A 19,820-nucleotide genomic window follows, 5' to 3' on the forward strand; every position below is an offset into this window, starting at 1 on the left:
TTATTGCACTATCTGCTTTATTGTGATAGTCTGGAACCGAACCCGCTATATCTCTGAGCTGTGCCCGCATTTCATGGGTTAGCGGTGGACAGGCCACAGCTGGAGGGAGTGCTAGCGAAATGGAAGACAGAGCCGAGGAAATCACCCAGCGTGCGGCAGAGGCTCGGCCAATGAGACAGAGGTTGAGCAATAAAGCGAGGAAGAGTTCTGAGAGGCGTCTGAAGGTTCCAGAAGGAGGAACTAGAGAGGGTGAGAGGAGTAAATTGAGGAGAACACTGCTCAGGTTTTTCCAGAATGGGTAACACTGGGGGGCCCGGGATTCAAGGAGGAGGGTGACAGATGTGCAGCGGGACGCGAGGCGGCGAGCGTGCGGAATTTAGGAGCCGGAACGTTCTAGAGACTAGAGCCTGTTTATTGGGCGGGAGGGTGGGCCTGCTGCTCACTCCTTGAGGGAGAAGTGCATCTTGTCGCTGATCATCTTGCGCTCGGGGTTGAGGCGCTTCAGGATCTGCGCCAGCACGTTGACCGTCTGCTCGCTGCTCAGGCCCGTCTTCTTGGTCTGGAACTTCTTCAGCAGGTCCTTGGTGGTCATGGGCTTCCGCGTCAGGTAGCGGCGCACGGCGTCCTCGGTCACCTGCACGTCCCTGAGGAGCCGAGTGGAGGGTGGGGAGGCGGGCATCAGCGAGGGGCTCCCCTGCACCCTGGCCTGGCCCCTGCCACCCTTGCCAACTTACCCGCTGCTAGGGGTCGACTTCCCGGACTGGGGCTGGGGGGTCGACTTCCCGGACAGGCTCTGTGGCCCGGCGTCCAGCCTCAACCGCTTGGCCGTCGGCGTCTCACTGGTCCGCTTCCCTGTGGGAACGGGGCTGAGTCTTGGGGCTGGGAGCTGGACCCCTGGGGGGCCCCAGGCCGGCGGTGCAGGATTATGGGGAGAAGGGGCTCAGGGCAGATGGGCCTCTGCCCTCCGATCTGGCCTCACTCCCAATGCTGAACGGGGAGACCAAGGACAGATGTCAAGAGGTCATGGTGGGGCGAGTGGGACAGGAAGGCCGCTCACCCTGCTCCAGCTTGGTGGCAGCGGCCCGCAGCGTCGAGGAGGTGTTGGCGCTCTCTGTGCTGGGTGTGCCAGGCCGGCTGTTGCCCCGCGAGCTGCCTCCTGACGGTTTCCGCTCCCTCTTGGGGGGCGTCTTCTTTTTCTGCAGAGATCAGGGCTGGAGATGTGAGTCTGGAAAGAGACACTCCATCCGCCGCCCACCCCAGGCTGGGCCTTACCGCCATGAAGAGGGCCGAGGAGGCCTCGCTGTCGATGTCGCTCTCCTCCGAGCTGTCCGACTCGTCACTGCTGTCTGCACGGGGTGGAGGAGGGGCATCAGGACCGCACAGCCCTGGGCCCACCCTCAGCTCTATCACATACGGGGGGTCTGGGAGGGAGTAGGGGCGCCTGGATCCTCGAATGCCGAGCCCACCTTTCCTCCGCTTCTTCTCCTGAGGCGTGGGTGCCTTTTTCTCCTCCTCCTCTTCCTTGTCCTCCTCGGGCGGCTTCTCCTCCTCGCTCTCCTCACTGCTCTCGCTCTGCTCGTCGACGCCCTTGGGGCCCTCCTCCTGCTGGGGGACCTTGGGCTTGCCCTCCAGCTCGTCCTGGGAGCTGCTGTAAGACAGAGAGCGGGCAGAGGGTGAGTGGGCGCGTCCGCCAGGCCGGCCCAGGGTCCCACACCCGCCTCCCGCCTGCCTCACCTGGAGCCGTCGGACATGTAGTCCACCTCCTGGCCCTCGAAGTCACCGTCGTCGCTGTCCTCGAAGGCCTCGTCATCCGACCCCTTCTTCTTCTTCTTTTTCCTGCCCGCCTTGCCGGGCGGCGCCTTCTTCTTGGCCTTGGGGGCTCTGCCACCTGGGGAAGTGGAGCGGGGCTGGGCTGGGCGCTCACATGCTTGGTATATTCGATGACGTCTGCACATCTCGGGGGCCTTGCCGATGGGGAGATGCCCAGGACCAGCCAATTCGTGAAGCACGCAAAGGGCTCGCCAAGAGGCACAGCTCTCAGGCGGAAACCAAGAACCCCTGCCAACTCTACACCCCCGGCCACTCCCTTTCTCTAACCCTCACTCCCAGGGCCACTATCCCTGCCCCGGGTCACCCCAGGGCCAGACCGGACAACTGGGGACCAGCCTTGTTGCCCAGAGCCCACTGGAATTATTCAAAGGGCTCACCCTGCCCTGCTTTGCCTTTCCACGGAAACCCCCACAGAGGCTGTGGGCAAGGCCTTCCTGTCGCTCCTAGCTGCCTCCAACCCCCCTGTGTGGCACGCTGTGCCCACTCCCGTTTCCAGGGGCACCGTGAGTGACCCCACTTTTCCTTCCGTGGCATTCACCTCCCCGTGTCCTCACTCAGCCGCTGTGGTAAACTGCTACGTGGCACAGATCTGGGGGCTGCGCCGCCCACGCCAGCCGCCTGGGGGCTCCACTGGCCTCACCCTCCTCGCCGCTGGCCTCGCTGTCGTCGGATGACATCTCCAGGTCGTCCTCCAGGTCGTGGATGCGCAGCTCACTGGCCTTCTTGTGGCCACGCCTCTCCTTCTGCTCGCCCTCCTCGTCCTGATCCTGGTCCTTGAGCCGCCGCTGCTGCATGATGCTGAAGTGGTTTAGGACCTTGTTCCTCCTGTGGGCGGGGGCAGGGGCGCGCGGGCTGACAACGGGCCTCCTCCAGGGGCCGGCCCTTCTCCAGTGCCCTCTCTGCCCTGCGTCTCTCGAGGAGGAGGTGTGGTGTGGTGTTGGCGTCCCAGCCCCTCTCGGGCTCAGGGCCTTTCTCAGGCAACAGAGTCTGCACAACGTATTCACGGCCGTCTGTTTTTACTGGAGTTGATGGGGGCCTTCTTTTTCACAACAAGGGATACTGGTGTTTCCACGGACCATAGTGATGAAAGTTTTTTAAAAATGAGACCATACTAAATGAGAGTCTTAGGACTGTATCTAAAAGCATGAGCAAAATTCATGGGTAACGTAAAAAGAAGGAAGCTCTGTTGTACAAGGATGTGAATGTACCTAACGCTACTGGCGCCGGCCTGGTGGCACAGCGGTTAAATTCACGTGCTCTGCTTCGGCAGCCCAGGGTTCACCGGTTTGGATCCCGGGTGCAGACCTACACACCGCTTATCTAACCACTCTGTGGCAGGTGTCCCACATATAACGTAGAGGAGGATGGGGACAGATGTTAGCTCAGGACTAACCGTCCTCAAAAAAAAAAAATTAATAAAAAACACTACCAAATGGTATGATTAAAAATGGTTAGGATGATAACTTTTGGTTTTTATTACAATTGTAAAATGTTTTAATGTTTTTTTTTCTGAGGAAGATCAGCCCTGAGCTAACATCTGCTGCCAATCCTCCTCTTTTTGCTGAGGAAGATCCGTGCCCATCTTCCTCTACTTTATATGTGGGATGCCTGCCACAGAATAGTGTGCCACGCAGTGCCATGCCCACACCCGGGATCCGAACCGGCAAACCCTGGGCCACCGAAGCAGAATGTGCTCACTTAACTGCTGTGCCACCAGGCTGGCCCCTAATTTTTTTTTTTTTTTAAAAAGAAATGAAGCACTAATATTTGCTATGTGGAGGGACCTGGAGGATGTGATGCTCAGTGACGTGAGCCAGACACAGAAGGACACACACTGTGTGGTCCACTCACAGGAGGTCCCCAGAGGAGCCACAGCCACAGAGACAGAAAGTAGATGGGGGGCCAGGGGCTGGGGGAGGGGCGGGAGTCAGTGTTTCATGGAGACAGAGCTTCCGTTTGGGGAGATGGAAAGTTCTGGAGACGGATGGAGGGGATGATGGCACAAGCATGTGGATGTGCTTCACGCTGCTGAGTTGTACCCTTAAAAATGGTTAAACAGGTAAATTTTAGGTTATACGTATTTTACCTGCAGTGGATCCAGCCACGGGACCGCCTGCCTGGGGGAAGCCCAGCCGGCCGGGGAGACAGCCCCCTGCTCTGCCAATTCCTGCTCAGGGCTCAGCTCAGCCACCACCTCCCTGGCACTCGCACTGCCCTGTGTGTCCCCAAGGGTTTCACGTCTGTCTCCCCACTGCACTGGGAGCTCCCTGAGGGTCTGGTGGGGGTCTGACTTGATCCCCAGAGTCCCCAGCTCCCAGCTGGGCACAAAGCTATGGTGACACACCCCACATCCAATCGCTTTGGTTCCCCGCTGGGGAATCAGAGGTGACAACATGGGCATCCCGCCTCCCTCCCGGCCCCGCCCTACTCACCTCTCCCACTCCTCCTCGGCCTCCTCGGCGGTGAGCGTGCGGTGCCGGGCCAGCGGCGTGAAGTTGTACCAGTTGTGCACGGGGAAGGCCTCGAAGGCCCCATCGGGGCACTGGGTGAAGATGTAGTAGGACGTGTTCTCTGTCACGCCTCCCTTCTTGATGCCCTTGAACCTGCAGGGAGCCGGGGTCACTGTCTGGCCCTCCCAACCAGCCCCCGCCTGCCTGAAACCCCAGGCCTGCCACCCTCCAGAGCGACCTGGGATCTTGGAGCAAAATCCGAGACTGGGAGGCTAGCCCTTCAACTGTCTGAAGCTGGCCCTCCATGTCGAGAGCCGGGCCAGCACTCCCCACCACGCAGGGCCGGCTCAGGGCTCCGTGTTGCACGTAGCGTGGTCCTTTCTGGAAGGACTGTTAGATGAGCCACGAAGGGCACAGACCCTGTGGTCAGACTCCTTGAGCCTGAACCACTGCTGGCCTCCTCCCGGCCTCTGCCCTCGCCCTCTTCTGCCTTAAAAGTCTGGGCAATCTTAATGCCCCTTCCCCGCCTACAACCCTGGGCCCCAGCCTGCCCACAGAGCGGCTGCATCCTGGCATCACTATGCTGTGCGATCCACTCGCCCTCTGTCACTGTCACATGCTGTGACAGTCCCTGGGGCTCAGCTGGCCACTTGGTGCCTTTGTGTGTGCCGCTGTGCCTGACGCACCCTTCATCCACCTGACCTGTGTCCCTGTGATCACGCCCCCAGGCCCCCGGTGGCCCCTGCTGTGCGGGTCCCCAGGCCTCCTGCATCCTGGCCCTCAGCGCTCCTGCACGAGCATCCACTCAGTGCATCTCCACAAATAAAACCCTACGAGGAAGGATGCTGTCACCCTCGCTGCACAGATGGGACATGGAAGTTCAGAGATGTCCCCCCAGCAGAGTGAGGGCGCGAGGGGGATGCAGGCGGGCCCCCGCCGCCCCCACCTACTTTCTGCCCGATTTGCCGTTGACGCGCAGCAGCCAGGGCTGGTCCTCCGGCCGAAACTCCTTGAGGACGATGCCGTATTTCTTCCTCCGAGCCTCCTCCCGCAGCTTGCGGTTGAACTCGCTGCCCGCACCCGACTCGGGCATCTCCTCCTCCTGGTAAATCTTCTTGTTGCTCAGGTCCCGCTCCAGCCGGGCCTGGGGGGGTGGGCAGGAAGCAGAACCTCTCATGGGGGTGCCTGCCCCCTCGACTCCCCCCAGGCTGAGCCACAGACCCTCAAAGCCAACTCTCTCCTGGGCAAAAGGGCACCCGCGAACCTGGGCGGAGCGAGATGAGTTACGCCTTGTCCTGTGTCCGTTTTTGCTCTTTTTAAGTTTGTAATTATTTCCAAATGAAAAGTTAAGGCTGAGGTTTTCCAAACTGCAATCTCTGGGCAAGTTAGCAGGATATTAAATTTCAAAATGCACGTACTGCTTACCCCAGGGATCCTCCTCCAGACGGCGGAGGAGGAAACGACATGCCCACAGGGTTATTTACTGCTGCACAGCTTGCTGCCGCCAAAAACTGGAAGTGAATCTAAACGCACGCCAATGGGGAACGGCTTAAATACACCGGGGTTCCTCCGTACAATCGAGTGTGGTGCAGCCAAAAAGAGGAGGCAGCCGTACGGAACAAGTGCCAAGACACATTAACTGAAGAAGGCAAGGTGACCCACAATACTTCCCACTGTCGAGAGACTTCAGACCTCGAGGACAAAAAGACCCTACAAGCTTCCAGGAAGTGGAGTGGAAACCTATGGCCTGTGGGCTGGCCATCTGTTTTTGTTTTCTTTTTTTTTTTTTGGTGAGGAAGATTTGCCCTGAGCTAATATCCATCGCCAATCCTCCTCTTTTTTTGCTTGAGGAATGGAACGCCTCCACAGCATGGCCGATGAGTGGAGCAGGTTCGTGCCTGGTATCCGAACCTGTGAACCCCGGGCTGCCAAAGTGGAGCGCATGGACCTTTAACCACTCAGCCACGGGACTGGCCCCTGGCCACCTGTTTTTGTGAATAAAGTTTTATTGGCACACAGGCATGCCCATTCATTGACGGAAGTCTAACGGCAGAGTTGAGTAGTTGCAATAGAGACTGTCTGGCTGACAAAGCTGAACATCATTATTAGCTGGCCCTTAAAAAAAAGCAGTCACCCTCGGACGGCAGGGCCCGTCTGGCCTGTTCACCCTCAGCCCAGGGGAGGGTCTCAGGGGGCGGCTGCTGAGAGAATGCGTTCGGAGGGGGTTTTTGCCAAAAAGTTGCCTGTGGGTGATGAGTGACTAGTGAGGGACTCATGGGTGTTTAGAGGACTGTACCCCCCCCCCCGCCGGGGTGATTAGTGATAAAGGGGTGGCAACCTCAGGAGATGAGTTTCTCCAGGGAATGTAGTCCTCCCCTTCGTTTTTTTGGGAGTGTGCCCCTCAGGTAATGAGAATCTTAGGGGAATGCATCTCTGTGCTTAGGTTTTTAGGGGGGGATGACCCCCAGGTGACAAAAACAAGGGGTGATCAGGGCTGGCCTGGTGGCACAGTGGTTAAGTGTGCACGTTCCACTTTGGCCGCCTGGGGTTTGCTGGTTCGGATCCCGGGTGTGGACATGGCACCGCGTGGCACGCCATGCTGTGGTAGGCGTCCCACATAGAAAATAGAGGAAGATGGGCACAGATGTGAGCTCACGGCCAGTCTTCCTCAGCAAAAAAGAGGAGGATTGGTGGCAGATGTTAGCTCAGGGCTGATCTTCCTCAAAAAAAAAAAAACCAAAAAAACAAAAACCAAGGGGTGACTAGTGACAGAGAGATGCCCCCCATGATGATTACGGAAAGGACACGTGTAACCCCCAGAGTTACTAGTGGCTGGGAGGTCACAGGGCTCACGAGGTGATAACTATGCAGGCGCTGTACCTCCTCTAGGTGACTGGTGACGAGGGGGATGGCTCCTCCAAGGGCACAGGTGAGTGACTAGGGGACATGCTCCTCTGGGTTCTCTAGGGTTGGGGGGTGCTCTCCTGCTTGATGAGGGACGGGGGGTGGTGTGTTCCCAGAATATTTATCAACTTCCTCCTCTGGGTGAAGAGTGTCTGGGGCAGGGTGTCCCCAAAGGTGGCTTCCATCTCTAGTGGATGATCAGCAATAGAGAATGTCCCCCCACTGAGGCATCAGGGGTTTGAAAACATTGTACCCTCTCTGCATAATGCAGACAAGGCCAGGGGTTGGGGGAGAGGGTAAAAGTGTGTTAGTTTGTGTATGAATGTGTGTACAGCTGGAGTGTCCACACTGGCAGGGAGCTATCGCCTCTCACTGGCTCAAGTGGAGGCAGCAGTGTGCTTCTGTTTTTGCTTTTGTTTTTTTGCTGAGGAAGATTCACTCTGAGCTCCCTCCCTTTTGTATGTGGGTCGCCACCACAGCATGGCCACTGACAAGTGTTGTAGGTCTGTGTCCGGGAACCAAACCTGGGCCGCCGAAGCAGAGCGCACCGAACTTAACCACCAGGCCACAGAGTCTACCCCAAGAGGTGATGTTTTAAAATAGTCAAAAGACAAGAGTGCTCGGGGCTGGCCCCGTGGCCGAGTGGTTAAGTTCGCACGCTCCGCTGCAGGCGGCCCAGTGTTTCATTGGTTCGAATCCTGGGCGCGGACATGGCACTGCTCATCAGGCCACGCTGAGGCAGCGTCCCACATGCCACAACTAGAAGGACCCACAACAAAGAATATACAACTATGTACTGGGGGGCTTTGGGGAGAAAGAGGAAAAAATAAAATCTTTAAAAAAAAAAAAAAAAGACAAGACTGTTCATAAATACGATGAGCAGTAAGAGTCACCCAGTGGTGGGAGGGTGTGAAGCTGGTGTCTTCAGACTTCTGGCCAACTCCTCTGCTAAGCGGGGTCAGTCTCTGGGGCTTTAACTGCCACCCCAAAACACAGAGATCCTCCACCCAGTCTCCCAACCCAGATCTCCAACTGCTAAGTCGCTGTCGCCTCCTTGAGGCCTAACAAGCGGCTGGACTGTAAGATGCCCGGAAGGGAATTCCCAAATGCTCCATCCGAACTGCACCTTCCCCAGCCCTCCCCAACTCGGTGAACGGCGTGGTCTGTAACTCTGCTCTGGTCCTTACTGTAACCTCAACATCCAATCTGTCAACAAACCCTGTTGGCTCCACTTCCAGAACACACTAGAATCCAACCGCTTCTCACAAGTGCCACGTGCCCCAGGCCCCACCATCGCTCACCAGGATCAGAGCTGTGGCCTCCCTTTATCGGCCCCTGACCCCACAGCAGCCACTTTACGACTTCCCTGTTTAAAACCCTTTAACGGCTTCTGCGATACACTCAATGCTCGTGTCCCCCTAAGATGCCTATGTTGAAACCTAACCCCCAAGGTGATGGAATCAGGAGGAGGGGCCTTGGGAGGTGAGGGTGGAGCCCTTGTGAGTGGGATTACGGTCCTTATAAAGGATCCCCCAATGCTCCCTTGCCCCTTCTGCCACGTGAGGACACAGTGAAAAGGCGCCCAGCCATGAATGAGGATGCACACCCTCCCCAAACACCAAATCTGCTGGCACCTTCATCTTGGACACCCAGCCTCCAGAAGTGTGAGCATTAACTTTCTGTTGTTTGCAAGCCACGCGATCTCTCCCGAACAGACTCAGACAGCTTCCAAAGTCCTTCCCAGAGCCTCGGGCAACGGGGCACCTGAGACCATCTGTAGAATGCAGCCCCCTCTCTTGCCCAGATAAATCTAGGCCCAAAATGCCCATCAATGGGCACAACTTCCATATGTTCTCCTTTTAGGAGAAGGCCTCCTGTGGGGCCTGACAAATCTTACAGGATGTCCAGTAGCCCAGCCTGCGCCTCAGTCATCATTTCACCTCCACTCAGGGAGAGCTGAGGAAACTATGCCTTAGTGACTATTACAACCGCCAAGCCCAGGATCGGGTTCTCTCACGCCCTCCGAACCAGGACTTACTTGATTCCACGTCGCAAAGTTGACTTTATCAGCTGCATTGAAGGCCATGATATTATATTTTTTAGTTGTGTTTCTGGAGTGGGCAAGAAGAGGCAGTGCTCAGTCAATCAACCAATCCATCATTCATTCAACAAACCCTCCCTGGCTCAGCCCTTTGTGCCGGCCGATGCTGGGGACCCACCAAAGACCTCAAAGGTTCCCAGTGTATCAGGGAAGCCGGATCCTACTCTCCCGACCCCATGCAGAAGAGCAGAAGGTGGGAACCCAAGATGTAGGGATAACCGGGAACTCGACCCTGGGGAGGGGGGCGGGCACGCAGGGAATGCTTCCTGGAGGAGTAAAATACTAGAACTGGGTTTTGTAGGATCCACAGGAGTCGTGGGGTCACAGCTCGGGAAAAGGCATTCCCGGCAGAGGAGATGCTGGGCCAGGGGGCTGCATCGTACTGCGCATGAACCTACTGATGCATTCATTCATCCTTCCGTTCAAAAACCAGGGATGCCCATAGGGAGGCCTCAGCTCCAGCCCAGCCCCGCCTCAGGTCGTGCCCGCCTGGAGGCTCGGCAGGGTTCTAATCGCTTTTTGGGGGTAGTGGGAGGTGTGGTCAGGGACTTACTTGGGAACTCGAACGACATACTCGGTGACATTCTGGTTGCCGGGGCCCTGCGGGGAGAGCAGGCGGGGCGGTGAGTGAGGGGCTGCAGAGGCCGCCGCCGGGACTCTCCCGAACCCCGCCGCACACTCACCAGGGCCGCCATGGGCGATGGTCTGTGGCTCGGGTCCAGCCCGATCGGGGTCCTTCTGGCGTCCCGCGGGGTCCGCGTCCCTCAGTCCCGGGGAAGCCGCCCTCGCGGTGTCTCCTCTCTGGCCCCGATCGAGGAGCCCGAGCCCGACACGCCGCCGATCCTGGGAAAATCCACCCGGAAGCGGAGCTCAGCGGGCCGTCACCGACGGCGGTCGCGACTGCAGCGTCTGCGCCTGCGCCGTCGCCTAACCCGGAAGCGAAAGTCTTCCGCGGGCCGCGTCGCGATGGCAACCTCCTCCGCGGTCGTGGACCCGTCGACGCGCTGTCACCTGTGCCCCCGTCCCTTTTCAGAACGGTAAGCCCAGGCAGAGTCTGAGCTAAAGGAAGCGGCCTCTGTCGCTGGCGCTCTCGCTGACCTCTCTATATGGCGCGGGCAATCTGATCCTGACGCTTGAGGTCGCCTCCCCGTGTCGTCAGCGCTCTCAGACCGCGGGGCATGCTGGGACGGGAGGGAGAAACCAGCTCCCCTCGCCCTCTCTCGGGCGCTTTGCGCATGCGCCACCCCACTCCGGAAGTCAGTCCAAGGAGGCCGCGTCACCATAGCAACGGAGGCCTTCTCGGTTGCTCGCAGCCGCAGCAGCTCCCCCGAGCCTCTTTGGGGTTCATTTCCTCCCCCTGCCCCGGGGGTCCCCGTCATCTCACTAAATGATCGGGCCGGGGCCCTTGTGACGTTGAGCCGAGCAGGGAGGGGTCAGGGCCTGGGTGGGGATGGGGCGCGACCACCCCACGGGCCGCCAGCGGGATGGGTCTGTGCAGGTCCAAGCTGCCCCAGATGGGCAGGCCCCTGAGGCCCCAGGAGAAGGGTAACGTCGCAGGGGTGGCTGGCTTACTGGGCGAAGGGAAGGAGGCTGCGGAGGGCAGGGGGGAGGTACCAGTGCCCCATCCCCCAAGTCTGGGTGTGCACACGCCCCGCTCCCGCCCCGACTGTGGTAGTAACACAACTGCGCATGCTCACGGAGCAGCCATTCATTGATCCGCTCGAGCGCGTTCTGGGCAATCCACGGTGAATGTGTCCAACCAGCTCCCTATCCTCTTGGAGATGACAGTGTAGTGGAGGAGACAGTCTCAGAAAATAGTATCTGCAACCCAGTAGGGAGCAGGGCTGCCACAGGGAAAGGGCTGCCGGCTCTGAGGGCTCAGGGAAGAGGGGAGGTTTCAGCTGGGCCCTGCGGGATGCATAGGAGTTGGTTAAGCCAAGGGGGCCAGAAGCAAGACACCGAAATTGCCACATTAACTACCGTACTCCCTAGACGGGTCTGGTAGCCGTGGACAGTTATTTATTCCTCACCCACTACTCTGTGTCAGGAACTGTGCCATCTACTAGTAATATAGGGACAAGCGAGACAGAAATAGTCCTTGTCCTCACGGAGAACAGAGTCTGGCTGGGGAGACAAGAACAAGTCAACAGGCAGAATCATTACTGGTGGTGGCCGTCGCTGAGGAGGAAATGGGGTTCTGAGACAGGGAACGATGGCGGGGAGGTTCTTCAGACGGAGCTCAGAGTAGGCCTGATGGCTGAGCTGTGACCGGAAGGCAGTGGGGCAGGGACTTCCTGGGTGGAGGGAACAGAAAGGGAGGGATGCGTTTGGCAAGTTCAAGGGACAGAAAGGAGGCCACGGGGACTGGACCGGAGTGAAGGAAGGGGAGGGTGGTATCGGATGAGTCAGGGGGATGGGCAAGTCCAGGCCCCGCTCTGGGCCTCAGTTTCTCAACTGTGAATGGGATGATAGAGTCGTTAGGATACGTCAAGGAGATGCTACGTGCAAAGGGCCTGGCCTGCTCAGGGTCACATCCTCCTTCACAGCAAGCCGCCAGCAGCCCTAACGCGTGACATGCCTGGGTATACCATTGGGCATGCACGCACACCCCCAGATGCCACCCCAGGGCAAAAGTGGGCATGCCTGCAGACCTGTGTCCAGTGTCACCCAAGGAAACGCACAGAGCCCTGGACACCGTCACATCGGTGGCCCCTACAGGCACCAACCCCTCTCCCTCTTCCCTGGGCACTGCAGACATTCTCAAGTCCCCTCTGATCATCTTCGTGATGGGCGGCCCAGGCTGCGGCAAAGGGACGCAGTGCAAGAACATGGCGACCAAGTACGGCTTCTGCCACGTGGGGCTGGGCCAGCTGCTGCGGCAGGAGGCCCAGTGCGGCAGCCGGCGGGGCCGGAAGATCCGTGACATCATGCTGCAGGGGCTCCTGGTGCCCACGGTGAGCGATCAGGGTGCAGGGGCAGAGGGAAGAGCCGGGTAGGTGGGGACGAACCTCCTGGGAAGGCCCCGTGGGGGCCGTGGCTCCTGGCCTGGCACCTGGTTTGTTGGGCTAAGCCTTCGGGTCCTCAGCCGTCAAATGGGAGACCAGCTGGACCCCCAGCCAAAATCTGCAGTGGTGATGGTTGGATGACGTCATCCCTGTAAAGCACTTGGCAGAGTGCCTGGCATTTAAGAAGGGCTCAGGGCTGGCCGGTGGCGCAGTGGTTAAGTGCACACGTTCCGCTTCGGCAGCCCAGGGTTCACCGGTTCGGAACCCAAGTGCGGACACGGCACTGCTTGGCAAGCCATGCTGTGGTAGGCGTCCCACATAGAAAGTAGAGGAAGATGGGCACGGATGTGAGCTCAGGGCCAGCAAAACGAGGAGGATTGGCAGCAGATGTTAGCTCAGGGCTAATCTTCCTCAAAAAAAAAAAAAAGAAGCACTCGATAAAATTAGCTAGTATTTATTCCCTTTGTGACCCTGGGCATATATCATTGCCCTTCTGCACTCTTTTCTTCACCTGTAAAATGAAGCCAGCAAGGACCTACCTGTCAGTGGTAGTAATGACTAAATGAGACCAGCAGGCCTGGGACATGGCAGACCCCCGCCCAGCAGATGGTCACTGTGCCCAGTTCTCACAAGTGTTTCCGGAGGCCCCAGGGCCTCAGAGCAGATTCAGAAGCCTGGGCGCCGGGCGGGGCAGGTGTTCCCGGAATTCACCTGAGGTCCACACCGAGGCAGACCGAGGTGACCGCGTGGGTGAGGGGCCCCCGGGCACTGAGTCCAGTCACTCGTTTCCTTCCCAGGGTGTCATCCTAGATATGATCAGCGACAACATGCTGTCCTGCCCGGAGAGCCGGGGCTTCCTCATCGACGGCTTCCCCCGGGAGCTGAAGCAGGCTAAGGAGTTCGAGCGCATCGTGAGTGACCCGAGAGTGTGGGAGGGGTGGCGAGGCACGAGGCTGTTCCTTCGCCCCCACCTTGGATGGAGATCCGAAGGGGTGACTCCGTAGAGAGGAGATGACGAGAGGGAAATAGAGTTTTCTATTATCAAGGGACAGTCAGGAGATTGTTGGAAGCTTCTAGAACGGGGGTGAGTAGCTGGTGAGCTCTCTGAGGGCAGGGACAAAGTCATTTCACTATCTTCCTGCACAGTTCCTGGCACCCGGGAGATAAACTGTTTGCCCAGAGTGGCAAGTGGGTTTAGCATCATCTCTGGGCCGTAAAGATGGAATATATTTGGTCATTCGTCTATTGATTCAACCATCTGTCTCCAGATAGTTCTTGAGAACAGGCTCTGTCCTCGGGAGTTCACGAGACAGACGCGGTGGCTGCTCTTAAGATGCCAACAGACAGGCTGGGAGCAATCCATGAATGTGCAGAACAGAGAAATTTCTGGTAGCGGTTAGCCCAGGGAAGAACGGAAGACAGAATGCCGTCCCAGAGGGGTGGGGTTTGAGTGGTCCAGGTGGCCCCCTTGAAGCGGGGACGTGGGGGAACCGAGCGATGGCGAAGAGGAGCCAGCCGGCGCCAGGCAAGTCAGAGCGAATTTCTCCAGGTTATTTTACACCCTAGCCTCGCTGACTTTAGGGAAAGGCCCATCCGGGCCCCCGAACGGCTGGGACCGGAGCATCTGGAAATGGCTGAGCAGGGAGAGAGAAACTGTGGCAGCGTGCAGGCCTCCAGGCTTTCCTGGAACTGGCGGGCTTCGAGGGGAAATGCCTTCGGAGGAGCAAGGTGCACTGAGGGTGTCAGACAAAGGTCACGGGGCTGGGGCAGCTGTCCCCATGCACGGGTGGGGCCCTGCCCTTTGTTCCCACGTCCATTGAAGCCGGTCTGTCGGGCTCATTGTGATGAAGATAATGAGCTCCCTCTCCTGGTCTGGGAGCTCCGAGGGCAAAGGCCGGGTGGCGGATTTCTCTGCCCTCGGCCGCTCTGGGCCAGCGCCTGGTCGTAAATGCCAGCTGAACAGACTCCACGAGTGGCCCCAAGACTGGGAACAGAGGCTCCAACCTCCTGCTCCTCGAGCCCCGTTTGGCCCACCGATGTGTCCAGTTTGGACTCTGCAGTGTTTAACGCTTTTTTTTTTTTCATAAGTTAGTGGCCAACCTTCAAAAATTGGGAGATGCCACAAAAACTCCAGCCTCTCTTGAAAACTGCCTGACTTGGCAACGTGGGGCCTGCATGTCCCCATAGCAACAGCAGTATGAACTCGTCCTGAGCTTTTTTTTTTCCTTTAAAGGCTTAGGTTTATTATTATTAAATTTTTTTTTTCTTTTTGAGGAAGCCTGGCCCTGAGCTCACATCCGTGCCCATCTTCCTCTACTTTATATGTGGGACGCCTACCACAGCATGGCGTGTCAAGTGGTGCCATGTCCACACCCAGGATCCAAACCTGCGAACTCGGGGCCACTGAAGCAGAACGTGCGCACTTAACCGCTGCGCCACTGGGCCGGCCCCTAAAGATATTTTTTGTGAGGAAGATTGGCCCTGAGCTAACATCCATGCCAGTCCTCCTCTATTTTGTATGTGGGATGCCACCACAGCGTGGCTTGATGAGCAGTGTTTAGGTCCACACCTGGGGTCCAAATCCCCAAACCCTGGGCTGCCATAGTGGAGCGCACAAACTTAACCACTATGCCACCAGGCTGGCCTTTCGTCCTGAGCTTTTTACCCAGCCCAGCGCTGTTCTTGACATGCTGCACGGATGAACTTGGATCTTCTGGAACATTCCAGAAGAACATGTCTCGCAGTGTTAGGACCCTGATTTTTCAAAGAGGGATCGGGGTGCTTGCCCAGAGTCACACAGTTTATGTGGTGGAGGCAGGACTTAAGCCCGGGATTCAAGCTGCGAGCCCCCCATTTTAACCATGCCACCATTCTACCGGAGATGGGGTGTGCCCTCTCCACTTGGCCGTGGTCCCCCTGCACGCAGTTCCTGCATCATGGAGGCTGGGCGTCATCCGCCATTTAGGATCCTGCTTGCCTTGTGGCTTCACGCTAACAGGAACAGAACACGGGCTTTCCTCCTGCACACGGGTGGCTGTCAGAGTGAGAACATGAAAGACAACAGGGCTCTGTGTTACGAGAGTGCGTTTTCTTTGAGGAGAATTTTCTAGATCTCCGTGAGGCCTTTGAGTTTGTGGCGGCCCCTGCCTCAGAGCCTGCGTTGGAAGGTGTCCCCGGATCCCCCAGCTCTGATCCCACCGGCTCCTGCGTCTGTTTAGACCATCTCTGTTTGGGGCGAGTCGGTCTGGCTTGAGGCTGGAGCTCCAGAACAGACGTCCACAAGAACCACAAGAACATGGTACCTAGGAATTCTTCCCTTTTTCGTTCCTGCTGTCTCTGAGGACACTCAAAACACCACCCCCCGTGAGCTCTTTGGGGCCAACATGCTGAAATTCACAGGAGGCCACCGGTGGACGCCACCTCCACGTTCCCAGGAGACCAACGCCCCCATTTTGCAGCTGGGGAAACTGAGGCCCAAGGAGGGAAGGTGGGGAAGGAAGGGAGTGGGGCCAGCCTCGCTCAGGCACTGGCTTTGGACCCCGTGAGATGGGCTCAAATCACACTCAGCCACTTTCTCCATCCGCATGCAGCCCGCATGAACGGGTCGGCCCTCCGAGCCTCAGTTTCCCCATGTTCCACGAGCGTGGACAGAAAGGCTACAAGCATCTCCTCCGTGGGGGTGGAACTTACTCCCAGGACAGTTTCCCGTCTCTTCCCGAGTTTGCATCAGGTTCCTCTGCCCCTGTGCTGAGAACACGAGCTCCAGGGCGGGAGGCCCGTGGCTGTTTGCTGAGGGCCCGGCCTGGCCCGGGGTGGGCCGCATGTCGAGTGAATATGCGGGAAGCCCCCAGGAAGCACTGCGCTCAAGGGGCAGTGGGGAGGACCAGACAATGCAGGGGCAGCTCCGCTGACTCCAGTCAGGCTGGAGTGTGTTACAGCATCTGTGATCGGTCTCCCAACAACACCCAGGGACAGGGGGCCCGTTATCTGGGCCAATGTTTCTCCCAAAGTGTCACCTGCCCCAAGGGACAAAAGACCATGTTCTGGGGTTCACGGAAGAACATTTTCAGATAATTACATATTTTTAAAAACTTTTTATGAATTAGAGCCTAACGGGAAATTGCCAAGGTGGGAGACAGGTCCCCTCGTGCCCTTCATCCGGCGTCCAGTATCAGAACCAGGGTGCTAGCGTTGATGTGTATTAGTTTTTACAGTTTCCTTCACAGCAAGTGACAGTCACTTTCCACCTACCAAACTGCCATCACTGCCTTTAAAAAAAAAGAAAGTAGAAAAAGGAAGGTGGGGGAATTCAGAGTCTTAAATAACAGCGCTGGCCGTGAACAGGAATGTAGTCTGGAAAACTTCGGCTAAAGTCAGTCGATGAACATTTACCCCACAAAGCGTCGTGCTCCGAAGCGCGGGAGAGAATGGAGACCCCGGGTCGCAGACCTCACCAGGAAAGAGAAGTGTTGGCGGCCTTTGTGCTCGATGCTTCCTGAGCGGAACAGCCAGCAAGGAAATCTTTGGTGTTTCCGCGATGCCACATTTCCTACCCGCACAAAATTGGGCTGGGCGCAGGAATCTCCACACAGCCAGATGAAGCCATTACCACGGCCTGGCCACGCTACTTGATCCAGGCCAACGTGTCTGGTCGCCATTCCCGAGGATGTGTTTTGAAGCATATCCCGGATCCCATCGTGGGTGTTTCTCGTCCCACTGCATCCGGGATGATGAGTGTGAATCTCTTGAGACCAACTGATGGCCAGTCCACATTCACATTTTCCCACTGTCTTAAAAATGTCTCTTTGATGCCAAGTTGGTTGCATTTCGAGTACAATGAGGTCCACGCCTTGCTAGATCTCTCCTAACCCAAGACAGGCAGTCCTCTGGGCTTCCTGCTGCCCTTGACTCATTGAAAATCTGGGTTAATTATCCTGTACAAAGTCTTGTGTTTGCGATTTTTCCAAGTGCTTCCTTCCTCACGATATTTTTTTTTAATTATTATTATTTTTTTTTGGTGAGGAAGATTGGCCCTGAGCTAACATCTGTTGCAAATCTTCCTCTTTTTGCTCAAGGAAGATTGTCTCTGAGCTAACATCTGTGCCAGTCTTCCTCTATTTTATATGTGGGACGTTGCCACATTGTGGCTGGATGAGCAGGGCCAGGTCCGTGCCTGGGATCCGAACCCACGAACCTCAGGCCGTCAAAGTGGAGCATGTGAACTTAACCACTACTCCACTGGGCCGGCCTCTCATGGTATTATTTAACTTGTCTCCTTCTATCCTTCATTCACCCTCTACACGTTAACTACAGGCGTGTTCGGATTGAGGTTCAATACATCTGCTTTTTTTTTTCACCTATAAATGTTTGAACATACAGTTCTAAAAAGATGAAGACTTTTGTACAATTGTAACATTCCCATTAGCACACCTTAATATCCTTCAAGCCATCAAATAACCCATCAGTATTCCAATTTCTGTGAACATCTCAAAGGCTGTCTCTTCTTACATCCTGTTTTCATCAGGATTTAAGTAAGGGTGACCCACTGCCATTGGCGGCTCTCTCTGATGTTTCTTGGCATCTGTAGGTGACGTGCTCCTCCCATCTCTCTCTCTCTCTTTTTTTTTCCTTGCAGTTTTATTTATTAAGAAACCGAGTCTTTCGTTCTCTTTATTTCGCATATCGCGGATTCTGCTGATTGCAAAGTATTTCTTACTGTGTTCCTCTCTCCTCTGCGTTTCCTGTAAATTGGTGGTGTGTCTTGAGTCAGCTTCGGGACTCAGATTCCATTTTTTTTTTCTGCTTTTTCTCCCCAAATCCCCGTAGTACACAGTTGTATATTTTAGTTGTGGGTCCTTCTAGTTGTGGCATGTGGGACGCCACCTCAGCGTGGCCTTATGAGCGGTGCCGTGTCTGTGCCCAGGATTCGAACCACCGAAACCCTGGGCCGCAGAAGCTGAGCACGTGAACTTAACCACTCGGCCACGGGGCGGCCCCTCAGATTCCATTTTTCAAGCACACTTCATAGGCAGTGAGTCAGGCACAGCAATGTTTAGTCATCCCTTTGCTGTGGTCAGTTTATTTATTTATTTTTTTATTAATATTATGATAGATTACAACCTTGTGAGATTTCAGTTGTACATTATTGTTAGTCATGTTGTGGGTACACCACTTCCTGTGGTCATTTCATTTTTTACAAGTATTCAAATGTGTTATTTAAGAGGAATCGGGGGCTGGCCTCGTGGCGGAGTGGTTAAGTTTGGCATGCTCTGCTTCAGCGGTCTGGGTTCTCGGATTCAGATCCCAGACGTGGACCTACACCACTCATCAGCCGTGCTGTGGCGGCGACCCACATACAAAATAGAGGAAGATGGACATGGATGTTAGCTCAGGGAGAATCTTCCTCAGCAAGAAAAAAAAAAGGATCAGCTCCCTGAATGTTCACCAGGGTCCAGGTGGCCGACTTGAGAAGGTGGGAGACACAGTGCTCGCAGAGTTCATTTTCTGTCCAATTCTGATGCTGGTGGGGCTGTGACATTCTCTGTTCCTCGATGGTTTGGTCTGTCCCCTGCTTGGCGGTGCTGTGTGGCCTGCTGTGATCAGACACTTTTTTGTATTGCATCATTTCAAGAGGCTCCTATCTGCCCGGTTGTCACACTTCTAGGAAGAGGTCTGTCGTGGACTGATTGGAGTCCCTCCAAATTCTTATGTTGAAGCGCTAAATCCCAGGACCCCAGAAGGTGACTGTGTTTGGAGATGGGTCTTTCAAGAGGTGTTTAAGAGGTCATTAGGGTGGGTCCCCCCCGAGTCTGACTGGTGTCCTTAGAAGAAGAGATGAGGACACAGACATGCACAGAGGGACGACCACGTGAGGACACAGGGAAGAGGTGGCCCTCTACACGCCGTGGAGACAGGTCTCGGAGGTCAGAGGGAACCAACCCTGCCGACACCTTGATCTCGGACTTCCAGCCTCCAGGGCTGAGGGAAAACAGAATTTCTGTCGAGTCCCCCGGTGTATGGCACTTGGTTGTGACAGCCCTCGCAAACCTGTACAGGGTCCGACAGTGACGGCTGTAAAATGCCCCCATGGACCTCTTCCCTCATGGTTTCATTCATTGCTGATGTGAATCAGCTATTTCATTTGATGTTGCAAACTTATAATTTTCTCTTCTGATCGTCTTTTCCACATTGATTTGCTGGAAATTCTTCCCTAAAGAACTTCCCTGCCTCGGCGAGAGCCACTGGCTCATCGTGAGACACAGTTCCTCCAGCTGAGTGGGATAAATGCTTAACTCCTTCCGTTGCACGGCCGCTGTTCAGACTAAGAAGTTAGTGTCCCAGTCACTTCTGATGGTGAAACGAAGCTCGTTATTTTGTTATTTTGTTCGCTCTCTCTCATTACGAACTCGTGCTTCTTCCGCTATTTAATGGGTTCCAATCAATGGCAGTATTCTCGTTGTTGCTGCTGCTCAAGCTGTCACGTCTTTGGCCAAGAGGAACCCTTTCAGGCTGACACTGTGTCCTTCCAGA

General features: G+C 56.2%; 2 protein-coding genes across 3 annotated transcripts in view; one reads left to right on the top strand and one right to left on the bottom strand.

Annotated features, from left to right (window-relative positions):
• Nucleotides 1–10,670, bottom strand: GTF2F1 (general transcription factor IIF subunit 1). Its single transcript, XM_070622730.1, has 12 exons — nt 9,969–10,670; nt 9,839–9,885; nt 9,223–9,295; nt 5,231–5,424; nt 4,263–4,433; nt 2,471–2,655; nt 1,735–1,888; nt 1,467–1,648; nt 1,273–1,346; nt 1,058–1,196; nt 735–852; nt 1–644 (listed from the first exon to the last, which is right to left on the bottom strand). The coding sequence occupies exons 1-12, from the start codon at nt 9,978–9,980 to the stop codon at nt 440–442; spliced, it is 1,554 nt and encodes a 517-aa protein (XP_070478831.1). The 5' UTR covers nt 9,981–10,670; the 3' UTR covers nt 1–439.
• LOC103544177 (adenylate kinase isoenzyme 1) overlaps nt 10,210–19,820 on the top strand; it is a 16,155-nt gene continuing 6,544 nt past the window's right edge. The window contains exons 1-3 of one of the 2 annotated variants that reach the window (XM_070622742.1): nt 10,210–10,322; nt 12,040–12,239; nt 13,088–13,201. In XM_070622742.1, the coding sequence (XP_070478843.1) occupies nt 12,072–12,239; nt 13,088–13,201 (282 nt within the window). In that variant the 5' untranslated portion in view covers nt 10,210–10,322; nt 12,040–12,071. Of the gene's footprint in view, nt 10,323–10,558; nt 10,831–12,039; nt 12,240–13,087; nt 13,202–19,820 lie in introns of those variants that run through there. The other variant, XM_070622741.1, reaches the window with a different exon arrangement.

This window comes from Equus przewalskii, chromosome 6 (genome assembly GCF_037783145.1).
Source record: "Equus przewalskii isolate Varuska chromosome 6, EquPr2, whole genome shotgun sequence".
Classification (NCBI taxonomy): Eukaryota; Metazoa; Chordata; class Mammalia; order Perissodactyla; family Equidae; genus Equus; species Equus przewalskii.

What these genes read in the sequence shown, in the direction of transcription:
- GTF2F1 (XM_070622730.1), bottom strand. An exon ending in TATGTCGTTCGAGTTCCCAA is followed by an intron (nt 9,296 to 9,838) that starts GTAAGTCCCTGA and finishes TGCCCACTCCAG; the next exon opens with AAACACAACTAAAAAATATA. An exon ending in CCTCGGCCCTCTTCATGGCG is followed by an intron (nt 1,197 to 1,272) that starts GTAAGGCCCAGC and finishes TGATCTCTGCAG; the next exon opens with AAAAAGAAGACGCCCCCCAA.